General features: G+C 47.3%; 1 protein-coding gene across 1 annotated transcript in view; it reads right to left on the minus strand.

Moving 5' to 3' along the window:
* Positions 1-4,628, minus strand: part of LRP4 (LDL receptor related protein 4) — a 53,390-nt gene extending 48,762 nt beyond the window's left edge. The window contains exon 1 of the mRNA XM_052652323.1: positions 4,533-4,628. Coding sequence (XP_052508283.1) covers positions 4,533-4,584 — 52 coding nt within the window. The 5' untranslated portion in view covers positions 4,585-4,628. The remainder of the gene's footprint in view (positions 1-4,532) is intronic.
* Positions 4,629-13,873: the final 9,245 nt, after the last annotated feature.

Raw genomic sequence — 13,873 nt, forward strand, 5'->3', positions numbered from 1 at the left:
GGCACCAAGGATGTTTACTTCTTGCTAAATCAAAAATGCAGACCAGAAAATGGAGTCAAAGGACTGCCGGGAAAGCTGGAGAATCAGCTCTTTGGACCGGCTGCTCTTGGTTACGGTCAACTTTCCGCAGCCTCCCAGCCCCCCAACCATCACATCAGTGGCACCAACTTAAATGGAAAAAACAAAGAGACCACAGGGGTCAAACTCGATGAGTGGAGAGACTGGGGGCTGGGTCGTGGGCTTGAGACTCCAATCTATTCTCCCCGCATGCCAACAGGATTCCGGATTGAAGACAGTAGTCCTGAACGAAGGCAGCCCCACAGCGGCCCGGCCCCCAAATTGGGGCAAGTACTACCTTAGGAGCTCTGGGGCCTGTCCTTTCCCAGGCCAGTGGGAGGGAGAGCCTGGAAGTCTAAATGGCTGCAGCTCCAGGAAACCTCAGCCAGAACCCCTCACCCAGGGTCACAGCAACCCTAGGGCGAGAAGGCTGGCTGCAACCCCGACCACGGGGATGCTCTCAGAGGAAAGCCCCGCCTCCCAGGCTCTGACCCAGGGGGACTGAGGCAGCGTGAGCCCGCTAGACTCGCAGCAGAGCTCCACAGGCTTCTTTTCCGAAGTGCGGATAAGAGAGAAATATGCTCAAGTTTCATTAGGGGTTCAAGGAGGGAAAGAAGGGGCATGATCTTAAAAAAAAAAAAAAAGGGAGCAAAACCCAGCTTAAATGAATGAAGGGCTGAGCCTCCATTTTAGCACATGACACTGTAGTTTAACTACTTGTTTGCCTGATTCCCATAGTCCAAAGGCGAAACTCATCTCTAATCCATTTCTGCAAGCACGCTAGCTAACAACCAGCGTTTATCTGTGGGACTCTGTGCTGAATGATTTGAACGTACTATTCTCATTTAATTTTTACAGGATCCTTGCATGATAGTTTATTATTATTCCAGCCCCTTCCTTACAGATAGGAACCCTGAAGTTCACGGTGATCAAGTGTTTTATACAGGATCACCAAGACATGGTGAAGCCAAGATTCAAACTGCCTGCACTTCTTGATCATGGAGCTGTGCATGCAGGGATTAGATTAGCACTTGACAAATGTGTATCCAGGGAATGAATGAACAAATGAATGGGTGCAGAGCCCAGTTCAGGGAATGCTCCTGAGTGTGCTGGGGAAAAACAACCTGACCCTGTCTGCTCGAAGCTGGAAGGAGAGTGGCAAGCACAGGCATTCACCAGAGCTATTTATAGGGCCAAACCCTGGCTCTGCCAGCCAACCAGTCGGCATGAAATCTTTCCTGGGACACTGAATCCCACCAGGCTGAGAAAGGGAGAAAGGTTTCCAGTACTGAAGATGAGATGGTAATCCAGACACAGTCTGGGGCCAGATGCCCCATGTCTAGGCACCTGTGACAAAACTCGTAGCTAAACTGTGTCAAGGAATGTAGAGACCGTGGCTGGAACAGGCTAACGGACCTAGTAGGTCACGGGCATGGAACGGTCACGAAATTACGAGATGTGTCCAAACACAAAAAAAGACAAGACTACTTCTTAAAGTAGTCTCCAAAATTCTGCCCCTATTTTGGAAGCCCCTAGGATTGACCCTCCCTTCAAAGGAGAAGCAACATAGCCAGCCTCTCCCATCTTCCTTCTTCTTAGGGATCAAGATTAGCAGTCAACCCGTAGAAAGAATGAGAAAGGCTAGTAAAACATCCTGTCCTCTGTAATGTCCTGTGTTCTCTGCTGGCCCAGAAGATGGGCAAGTCCAGTGTGCTCAGTATCAGACAAGGCCTTACTCAGTTCCCTTGCACCTGTCATTCTTAATATCATGTGCCAGTCCCAAAGATGTTATCTGATACTCAGCAGGGTACAGAAGAGGAAATCCAAAATCAGTGACAAGCCAGGCATCTTTCACAAGTCCAGTAAGATCAGGGACAAGGTCAACAGAGCACCGTGACAACACCAGATGGAAAGGAGACCAGTCTCAGCTCCACTCTTTGTCACTCAGCCTCACAAATAACCCTCTATGTACCAAGGCTTACCTGGAAGAGAGCTCCAAGACAAAAAGGGTTTCCACTCTCCAAATGGTGGTGGATTGTCCGAGGCCTCACCTTAACCCTCAACAGGAAGATTCCCAGGGCTATTACCAGTCATCAAGTTTCCTTCCAAAAATCTTTAGGAGTATTACACAGGTTCAGGCCAATCCCACAGGCTCTAGGAAAAGTCCCAAGTACTAGCAGCATCCAAATAAGTGCCTTGAATTTTAGTGTCTTGAATTCATTCCTAGTTGAGGTCAGATCTGTCTAATGGATCGACTATGACACACTGACTTCTCCTTGAGCCCCTGGAACATAGGTATTTTTGGTTGAGTGACTGTTGAACTGGTGAACCATGAATCTATCCCTTCCAAGCCTCTGAGGATGGCTCAGCAGCAGGCTAGGCAAAGTTTAGATCTTAGTGCCACTGAGGGTCCTTGGGCACATATACAGAGAGCCTCCCATGCCTTGAAGTTTCCATTAAATATCTTGACCTTGAAAAGAACCCAAAGAGTGACCAAGAGCCCTCCTATCCTTCTTCTGTGACGCACAGAATATACACAACTTTCTACCCGGGTTCTCAATGCAGATGTAGTGTATGCAGTTTTGACAGCTCTGGAGCAATAAAATCCTCTTGGCCAGTCTCCGCCGGGAACCTTCCAGCTCCCCTCTCCCCAGGGCAGAAGGCGACAATCTCCTCTCTGGCTTTGTCGGTATCCGTTTTAGCGTGCCCCCCCACCCCCACCCCCGCCTTCTCTTTTTCCTTCAGTGCCATGCCATTTCCCTTGATCTTTTTCAAAACTTCCTCCAGGGGGCAGGGAGGAAAGCTCCCTCCTCTTGCCTCGCAGCCGAAGGGGAAAAGCCCCCAAAAAGCATAGCTGTCCCTTTAAGGGGCCCATGCGGTGGGAAGAGCAGCTACATTCCTACCCTAGTAGGGCCGCTGTCCCAACACGCCAAAGAGGCTACAAATAACCTTCGAGGAGAGAACCCCGGAGGGGGAGAGGACAGTCCAGAGAGGAACGGGGTGGCCGCGCTGCTACTCCAGGAGAAGAGTTAAGCGCTCGGTGGGCATGGAAAAAGTCACCGAAAACCCACTGGTTGTCTAAATAACAGGCAGAGAACTCTGTTTTGGATTTGGGAGGTAAACCCATCTTTAAAACAAGTGTTCAGGCATCTCCACGCCCTGCCAGGCAAGTTCCGAAATCTGCACTATTTCCACACGCGCTCCCTTGACGTTAAAGAAAGAATCGGCTAGGAGGCCGTGGTCTCCAGTCCCCACCACCCTGAACCCGGTCCAGCGCCTCATCCCGGCGGCGGCGGGGGGAGAATGCGAAGACTCAGATTCCACCACCACCGGCCCCCACCCCCTACACCTCGGTCGAACAGAGGGGGGTGAATAGGGTTGGGGTTCAAAGATCAAAGTTCTTTGATCTTCGGGCACCAACTAGAGGCAGCTGCTAAATCACGGGGTGCACCCACGATCGTAGCCGGCTGCCGAGAAACAGATTCCACCGGAGCCGTCATCGCACACAACAGTTGCGTTCGGGCACCAAACAAGTTATTAATGAGGAGCAGATGAAGCAGCAGTCGCCTTGCCACCCCTCCAGCTCCCCCGAGGGCCACCGCGCGGGCCGGGGGTGGGGTGGGGGGCTGCCTGGTGAGGTTCGGCGACACCCGCCCCCCTGTCCCAGCAAGGACGGATCTGCGGGAGCCTTCCAGCAGTTTCTTCCCTCTGTCCCTCCTCTGCCCCTTTTCCCAACCCTGTTTCCCCCTCCCCCTCCTCCGGGAAGGATCCAGGGCAAGAAACTGATTGGTCACAGCCAGGAGAGGGAACCCAAAACACCGCTGAGTGCGGATGCTGCGAGCGAGCAGTGCCCAAGGACCCCGGCGGGAGCGTGGTCCGGAGTCCGAGCAGCTGCTCCTCGAATCGGGAGGAATCCCCTGAGCTCAAGTATTCAGCTTCCACTGGAGCCTCTCTTCGCAATCCTCCTGAGACCTCCCTCCACCCCGGACCCTGGAAGGAAGACTATTCACAATTTGTGCTTTAGCGACCATCCTTCCCCGCCTCCCTTTCTTCGCACACATTCATTCGCACCAAGGACACAGAGACCGTGGGTCACCCCGAAACGGGAAGCGCCCCAGCTCTTCAAAGAGCAGCGAGGGAAGGAGGGGGCGAACGCCTTGGATCTTCCCCCGACCTCTCCCCTCCCACACACACCCTCCACCCAGCCTGGCCCAGACCCGAGCCCGGGGAGCTCCTCGGTCGCCGCTGCCCCATCTCGGGCTGGAGGAGTCGGGGGCGGGGAGGGGTGGAGAGCTCCCGGTCCCCTTCCCCGGCACACGATCTCCGGGCGAACTGCTTGGAGTGAGAGGGCGAGGGGCTCTCAGGCCCCAGCCCGCGTCGATCAGCTCTCGGAAGGTTGAGTCCTGCAGCGGCCGGAGCCCGGGGACAAACTTTCCCGGCTGGCGGGTGCGCGCGAGCGCGGCGGCGCCGCTTACCGTGTGCGCAGAGCAGGGCGCCAAGCAGCAGCGCGCCGCACGGCCGCCTCATGGTGCCGCCGCCGGCGCTCCCTGCCGGCCCGGGGGTCCCGCCGGCTCCCGCGGGACTGCGCGCCGGAGGGTATCGGCGGAGGTTCCCCGCTCAGGGGCCGCGTCCCGGTCCACGGCTGCGGGCGCGCCCCGCCGGTCGCCTCCGGCTTGCTGCTGCCTCCAGTGCGGGCCGAGCCGAAGCCGCCCCGCCAGGGGACCGGGAGGGGGGTGTCCCGGGCCCTGCCGCCCCGCCCCCAGCGCCGCAGCCCCCGCCACCGCCACCGCGCCTGGTCCCGCCCCCCGCGCCGGCCCGGCCCCTTCCCGCCCTCGGCCCCCGCCTCCCGGTCCCCGGACCCCACCCGCCGGCGCCTCCAGCGCTGGCCCAGTTCCTCTGCAAGCCACCCCCACATTCCTAGCCCTCGAGAGAGCCCCCCACCCACCCCACGCACTGTCCCCGTTACTACTGCTCTGATGTCCTTAACTTAGAAAAAAAAAAGGTGTCATCGTAGCGGCAACTCTCGGATCCCCGATCACTCTAGTTCTGGGCCAGAGTGGTGCACCCAAGCTGACCCGAGTCGCCTGGACGTGACCCCGGCCCCCCTACGGGCCCCGAGTCCAGACTTTATTGATGTCTCAGGATACGCAGCGCTTGCTAATGCATAATCCTCTCGGGCTTCACGGACATCAAACAAGGGCCATCAGGGGGCCTGGAGCGCTGCATCTTCACTAGCGTTCTCACTGTCAAAATTCCTTTTCTGAGATTTTTCTCCGCCCCCACCCTTCCCCCGCCCCCCCCCCCCCCCCCCCCCCGCCACCCGGGCCCCCAGTCTAGGCAGCGTTGTTCGAGGGCTAAAGAATTCCACGACCTCCCCTTTTCATGTACTCATTTCCTGAGGTGGTTATCTGGGTCCTGTCGCCCCAGCTCAGGCAGAACTGGCCCAGACGTAGTTCCTCCTCGCTGTCTTTGTAAATCAGCGTGGTTAGCCTCTTCACCTTCTTTGACTTTCTGATCCTGGCAAGGAAGGAAGGGGGTAAGGAAGTTAAGTCTTTACTTGCAGTGGTATCCTCTCAGAGACCTCAGCCTCCTCCCAGCTCCAGTCTCTAGAGCCTTCTAGCAATGTTTAACTTTGGGGTTAGTATATAAAGTTGTAAATTTCTCTCTTGTCTTCGCTTTGTGGCCTGTGCCTCTCTCCAGCATATATTAATAATATGGATTAATTTTGTTACCACCTTCCATTTTCTAGGTTGAATCTTGTCCTGCTTCTTTTGTCCAAGTCCCTGACTTCCTTCGGTTCAGTTCAGTTGCTCAGTCATGTCCGACTCTTTGCGACCCCATAGAATGCAGCACGCAAGGCCTCCCAGTCTATCACCAACTGCCAGAGCTTACTCAGACTCATGTCAATTGGGTCGGTGATGCCATCCAACTCATCCTCTGTCGTCCCCTTCTCCTCCTGCCTTCATTCTTTCCCAGCATCAGGGTCTTTTCCAATGAATCAGTTCTTTGCATCAGGTGGCCTAAGTATTGGAGCTTCCTTAGGGTCCTGTATACCATTTTTCTATCCAAGCTAGTATGCCAGCAGTTTCTGCCTTTGGATCATTAGCGATTTTCTTAAACCACTTTCCTCTCACTAGTAAATAGAGTCAGGAAGCCCCAAATGCCCCATGTTAGCCGAGGGGAAAGTAATTTGGTACAGCGCCAAGAGATTAGGAGATTGCTCCAATGGATTGGTCACCATTTCATCCTTGCTTGTCTGCAATTTTTCAGAGGCTTCACTTCCAATTATCATATTTGACCAAAGCTAACATTAAGTTTGCAATAGCAAGAAAGAAATGCGGTATTCACTACTTCTTAGCCAATATTTCTCTATTCTGTTTTGCCTGAAATTCTTACACAGATGAAATGTGGTTGCACTAACGTCACCATGGTAACTAACACTGAGGCATTATCTGTGTGTAGTTCTTCTTGCTGTCTGATGGCGGCAGTCGAGTCAGATCAGGTTTACTTGATCTTACTGCCGGGAAAACAGTCAACCTTTAAGACCTGTGTCATCTTAGCCTAAAATCCAAGGAGAAAAAAGTGAAAAGTAGAGGCTGATTCTCAATCCTCCTCCCCACAACATTTTTGATGCAGCTTTCATTGGTCTCAGGGTTTCAGTATATGTTGCTTATGAAGGCTTGCTTTTTGACCTATTGAGGAAGACCTCGTGATTCTGGAGGCCATATTTTTTTTTTCCCCACATGAAAACTGAGGACATGTGGTATAATGAATACATTTGTCCCCCAAAATCCAGAACAGGCGGTCACCATACTTTCAGTGTCAGGGGATTAAGAATTTATAAACAGTTTCCACTCTGTATTCAAAAGACAGGTTCCTTTCCAGAAGGCATGGTTTGTGTTGTTTTTCTGGGGTTGAAGAGGAGCAGGGAGGCTGGTTGTCCCCCTCTGACTCAGGCTCAGGAGACTGCATTTTCTGTGTGCGTTCCCAGTCCTCCTCCTCCATGGTTCCGCACAGTCCTGGTGTACAGGGCCGTCCCCGGCTGCTGTGAATCACTGGGAATATCAACGGGTAGAAACGAACTTGGTGCATGGTCCCTGGCTGGGTCACCCCCTAGGGTGAGTTAAGTCTTGGCTGTCAGAAACTGCTCTTGTGCCAGGAGGGCTAAGCCATATTTATTTTTACCAGGCCTCTCAGACTTTCTTGTTTGTAGTGAGAGATCCTGAAAAGCATGCCAGAATGGGCTGTTTGTCTCCCTTTTATTGTCCTCTGGGACATGCCCCTAGGAAAGTTGTAGGGGATTGGCAATGCCAGAGGGGGTCTCAGAGACATTGGTTTCCTCAGAAACATCACCCCCCTTTCCTTCATCCTTCTAGATTGGACCAGGGGACTGCATTTCAAAGGTCACAACATTGCCTTGAATTAGACCATCACTAAATGGCCTTTTCAAAGGACACACAGGAAGTGCTACAGAAACAAAATAGAAATGGGCATTATTTTGATCCACTTGGGTTGGTAGAATCCTCCTCTAACCCATGCATCATTCGACAACCTGAATTCTAAAAGTAATTCTTCTAAGAGAGTAAAAGGCTTGACACTTCACACTTTAAACCAGCGATTCTCAATCAGGAATGATTTTTGCCAACATGGGGCAATACCTGGTGACATTTTTGGGAGCAAGTATTACTGGTGAATCATGAACAGAGACCAATAGGCAAGATATCTCTCCCCACAACAAATAATTATCCAGCCTGGAATGTTAATAGTTCTGAGGTTGAGAAACCTTGGTTAAAAAAAATCAAGAACATGAGTCTGCAAAAAACTGCCCCATCGCTGGAATCACGTTCTTGTGTGAATGGAGGAGGGAGACCTTAAAGCTATAAAATGGAAAACAAGAGAAAGCACAACTAAAGGAGCTGAAGAGTTCATACCTATCTGTCCAGGGTTGGCTATTACTAGTATTGACTCACCTAGTGGGAGTATTTATTATGAATATCTTATGTCCCAGGCACTGTAGAAGCAATGGTAACTAGATATATTGCATCCCTGGAACTTAAAGTCTAAGTTGGGGAGGCTACAAGTATACCGAGGCATTAAAAGAATAATCTCACAAATGAATTTAAAGCTATAAATGCTATCGGTATTCGAGGAAATGGACAGAGCCTGTTTAGATTTGGGGGTTCAGGGAAGGCTTGTCAGAGGCACAACGCTCATGCTGAGTAAGATTCACAAGACCAAGAGTAGATAGGGTGGGTCTTCTAGGCAGAAGGAACAGTATGTACAAAGGCCCTGAGCCAGGAAAGAGTCTGTAGGGTTTACAGAAAAATCTCAGTAACTTTTTAGCAATGGGTATGCTTCTATCTGGGCTTCCCTGGTGGCTCAGCAGTAATGAATCCGCCTATAATGCAGGAGACACGGATTCGATCCCTGGGTGGGAAAGATCCCCTGCAGGAGGGCTTGGCAACCCATTCCAGTATTCTTGCCTAGAGAATCCCCATGGACAGAGGAGCCTGACGGGCTACAGTCCATGGGGTCCCGAAAGACTCGAACATGACTGAGCAACTAAACGGCAACAGCAAATGCTTTTATCTAGGTTCACGGAGCTACTACTAGAGACCAGAAGAGAAGAGGCATAAAGAAATAGTCCAGTTTGTATTTCTTGGCTTTCTTTAATTCCAGATGCTCCACAAAACCCTTTCTAGCACCAACACTTTTCACATTCCGAGTCAACAGTAGTATTTGAGTCAAGATCTGAGTACCATGGCTGATAGTTCCCTGGTGTAACTTGGGGCACATCCTGAAAAATGGGACTTCCTAGCACATTTTTAAAAAAATCTCCTGAAAGCTTGATAGTCACATACCTGATACATATAAGTAGAGCTTTTGCAGCAAACATCTCAGTACATCTTGCTAATTTCAGAGGCAAAGTTGAATTTAGAATGGTGGATAAACAAATGGACCAATGAATAAATACTCATTGGTAACAACCGTGACTCAAACATCTCTGTAAATGGTCTGTTTCACACATGCCCCCTTATAATTCATTTTCTATACAGCAGCACAGTGACTTCCTAAAAAACAAATCAGATCATATTATTACTAGGCTAAAAACCATCCCATGCTTCCTACTTAGAATAACGGCTGTACTCAGAATAATGGCTCCACTCAGAATAATGGCTGTACTTCTCACATGTTCTTTGAGGTCCTTCATGAGCTGCCCCCCACTTAATTCTGTGACCACCTTTCCCCTCGTTCATTCTGCGCTAGGCACACAGGTTTTCTTTCAGCTCTGCAACACACTACCATTTCTCACAATTTTTGCTCAAACCATCTCCTCTACTTAGAATGTTGTTTCCCCAGACCCTTCTATGGCCACTCTCAGCTCAGTGTCATAGCCTCAGAGCTTACCACCCTACATGTGCCTTGTCCTTACTCATTGCCTTTACTCTGTTTTATATCGGAGATTGAATAAGAATTCATGGAGATGGTGCCATTTTGCCAAAGTCTTACAGGATGTGTAAGAGTTTGCATGGGTGCAAGCTCCGTCTCTTCACTCATGTCCAACTCTTTGTGACCCCATAGGCTGTAGTCCACCAGGCTTCTCTGCCCATGGGATTCCCCAAGTAACAGTACTACAATGGGTTGCCATGCCCTCCTCCAGGGGATCTTCCCCCTTTTCCCACCGCCCCCGCCAGGGGTTGAACCCAAGTCTCCTGCATTACAGGTGGATTTTTTTTTACTGCTGAGCCACCAGGGAAGTGTTATGTACAAGTTTACTAGGCAGAAAATGTGGAAGAGGTACATTCTAGATGGAGAGAAGAGCTTATCCCAAAGCAAGAGGGTGTGAATGAGCTCAGTATGTTTGGGAATAGTGAGTGGGAAGGAAGGTATGGCAAGAGAATTACGTGTGTAGGAAAGAGTGAATGGCATAGTGGCTGGAAAACTAGACTGCAGCCAGACTGTGAAGGAATATATATGTCTGCATGTTAAGGAATTTTGCTTCATCCTAGTAACGGTGAGTCAGCAGTATTTTCAAAGTAAGGAAGTAACATGGTCAAATTTCAATTTTAGAACAATAAACTCTGTGACAATATAGAAGATGACTTGGGGGAGAAAAAAATAGACACCAACTGCAGCTTTTTGTCCTGAGATTCTAAACTTTGGGAACGTCCAGTTCATATCCTGAGTTTATTTGGTGATTCCTAGTAGATTCCCTTTCATCTTCCTAAACTAGTTCTCCTGTCTATAGGCAGCATGATCTCTACACCTGTTGTTGAGTTAGTTGCTTTTTTTCTGGGTATTTCTTAAGCTGTGATGATCTGTCACACGTAGTATTTAGGTGTAGGGAGGAGATGCCAATGCTGTCTGATTGATTTTTAATCTTCTCAATGATGCCTTGCCATTTGCTGGCCTCTTTATTTAATGCATTTGTTTCATGAATTGGTTCCTGTGAGGCAATCATAAGTCCCATGGATTGGATGGCCTTCATTTTCTAGGCTTTTAATCTAAAGTAGGCGGAGAAGTGTTTAATACGCACTGTGCATGATTCTGGAAATTGAAAGATGAATGAAGACTGTCTCTGACTTCCAGGAACTCATAACTTAGTAGGATAATTCAAATCGTGTTTTTTTTTTTTAAATGACATAAATTTTAAAGTCTACTTTTTCTAATATATTGTTTACATTTTATTTCTAGTCCTTAGCTACATGCATAACGTGTGAAATTAACATTTATAAAACACTCCACCCCACAATAGCAGGATAAACATTCTTTTCAAAGTGCACCCGCAACATGTACTGAGGCATATTTACTAAGGTAGTCCATATTCCAGATCGTAAAACAAGTCTCAATAAAGGCAAAAAGATTCAAGCCATATAAGATTTTATATCTGATCACAGAGGAATCAAACTAGAAATCAAGGAATTCCATGGTGGTCCAGTGGTTAGGACTCCATGCTTTCACTACTGAGGGCCTAGACTTGATTCCTGGTTGGGAATAACAAACCACCTGACCTGCCTCTTAGAAACCTGTATGCAGGTCAGGAAGCAACAGTTAGAACTGGACATGGAACAACAGACTGGTTCCAAATAGGAAAAGGAGTACATCAAGGCTGTATATTGTCACCCTGCTTATTTAACTTCTATGCAGAGTACATCATGAGAAACACTGGGCTGGAAGAAGCACAAGCTGGAATCAAGATTGCCGGGAGAAATATCAATAACCTCAGATATGCAGATGACACCACCCTTATGGCAGAAAGTGAAGAGGAACTAAAAAGCCTCTTGATGAAAGTGATAGAGGAGAGTGAAAAAGTTGGCTTAAAGCTCAACATTCAGAAAATGAAGATCATGGCATCTGGTCCCATCACTTCATGGGAAATAGACGGGGAAACAGTGGAAACAGTGTCAGACTTTATTTTTGGGGGCTCCAAAATCACTGCAGATGGTGATTGCAGCCATGAAATTAAAAGACACTTATTCCTTGGAAGGAAAGTTATGACCAACCTAGATAGTATATTAAAAAGCAGAGACATTACTCTGCCAACAAAGGTCCGTCTAGTCAAGGCTATGGTTTTTCCTGTGGTCATGTATGGATGTGAGAGTTGGACTGTGGAGAAAGCTGAGCACCAAAGAATTGATGCTTTTAAACTGTGTTGTTGGAGAAGACTCTTAAGAGCCCCTTGGACTGCAAGGAGATCCAACCAGTCCATCCTAAAGGGGATCAGTCCTGGGTGTTCATTGGAAGGACTGATGCTAAAGCTGAAACTCCAATACTTTGGCCACCTAATATGAAGAACCGACTCACTGGAAAAGACCCTGATGCCGGAAAAGATTGAAGGCGGGAGAAGAAGAGGACGACAGAGGATGAGATGGCTGGATGGCATCACCGACTTGATGGACATGAGTTTTGGTGAACTCCGGGAATTAGTGATGGACAGGGAGGCCTGGTGTGCTGCAATTTATGGGGTCGCAAAGAGTCGGACATGACTGAGCAACTGAACTGAACTGAACTGAGTTGGGGAACTGAGGTCCCACAGATTGCACAAAGAAACAAAAAATTAAACAAAACAGAAACACCTCTGGAAAACCCTCTGGTGTATGGAAATCCTGAATAATACATTTCTATATAACCCATGGGACAAAGAAGAATTCCAAAGGGAAATTAGATAATGTTTTCTATTTTAATTCATAAACTTAAATGTTTAAAGGATACAAAATCACATTTTGGAAAATCGGAGCTCTCTTTGTGGGAAGATTTTTAACTAAAAATTCCATTTCTTTATAAACAGACAGGTATTCAAGTCATCTGTTTATTCTCGAGTGAAACTTGCTAGTTTGGATTTCAAGGAATTTTTCCATTTTACATAATTTATTAAATGAGTAACACTGTCCTACTATTCCCTTAGTGAAAATGACATAAATATTTATCAAGGTGCATACTCCAGGACAGAGGAAGGCATGGCTAATTTTTGTGGGCTACCAAGAAGAGTAAAAAAAAAAATCTTTCTTTCTTTTAAATTACATGAAAGTATCATTTCCAACTCTTTTTGCAGCACAGAAAATATAAAATAACAAGAAGGTACGAGTCTGTAATTGTCTTTGGGCTCCAGTTCAATTTAAGCCAAGTCCTCTAAACCACTTTCTTGTGATGCATTAGTTTTCTTTAACTGACCAAGAATTTGTGACCGTTCTTTGCAAGTTCTCCCAAAGTTCTGGTCTGCTGATCTGGGGCAGTCTAAAATGATTTGTCTGTGAATAGTATTTTAAAGTAAACATGTAAACCTCACGCAGTGGGCACCACACTTAGTTTTTGCTTTTCTCTTATGGAAGATAAGTCTTTGAAGAAGAGCCTAGTAGCTCAGCATGAATTTCATGACCTGCATTTCTTAGTAGCTGCTTCGCCTTTAGCATCTTTCTGTTTGATGAGTTGATAAAAGCTTGTCCTAGTTTCTTGAACCTGTTTTGTAGCAATAATTCAGACTGTGTTTTTTTTCTTTCTATTGTTTCCTTGAGGTTTAAAACTATTTGGTACATTTATGTTTGCTTTTCTGTGGTTTTCATTTCCAAGGAGGATTTTCTTCCCTATCCATCTCTCCACAGATCCTCTGCAGAGCCAGAGATGTCTGTTCATTTTCTCTTTGTAATTAGAAATTATAATCTGATAAATTGATGTCTCAACATATCCTCTCTCATGGGCATTTTTTCTATTGAGTTTGATGTTTCCATTCCTTATGCTGCAGTACTGACTGTCACATCTCAAGCCGTCTCTGTGTTTTGATCGATTTCATATCACTTGCTTATATTCAGGATTGTGGAGTTGATTTCTAATTTATTGGTTTACCTTGATGATTATTTGTTTGGGTAAAAATTTCAGAAGTATGTAATAATAATTGAAGAACCTGAAAAGCCCATCTAATTGAAGGCTGAGATGTTTTTTCTTTTTTTTTTTAACATTCAATAGGTTTACAGAAATACACTTGACTCTAACAGTTCTTGTATATTTCTCCTTTTCTTAAGATCTGATTGTAAAGGTTTCACTAGAAAACTTCCTTTGCCACTGATGGGTTGCCAAAACATATTCATGTGATGTACGGCAAAAAAAAGAAATCTAAAAGTAATGGCTGCTTTTGGGGAAAAACAAACTCTCTATGAAGGGTCATCACTTCTGCTTAAAAACATTTTAAAGATTTTCAAGCCACTCAGTTATTGTTCATTTTCAGGTTGTTCGTATGCCTATTATAGATCATTTTAAGGATAAAGAAAAGTATAAAGAGGAAAAATGTAAGCAGTACTTCCACCACCATTTAAAGGCTACC

This window comes from Budorcas taxicolor, chromosome 15, assembly GCF_023091745.1.
Source record: "Budorcas taxicolor isolate Tak-1 chromosome 15, Takin1.1, whole genome shotgun sequence".
Classification (NCBI taxonomy): domain Eukaryota; kingdom Metazoa; phylum Chordata; class Mammalia; order Artiodactyla; family Bovidae; genus Budorcas; species Budorcas taxicolor.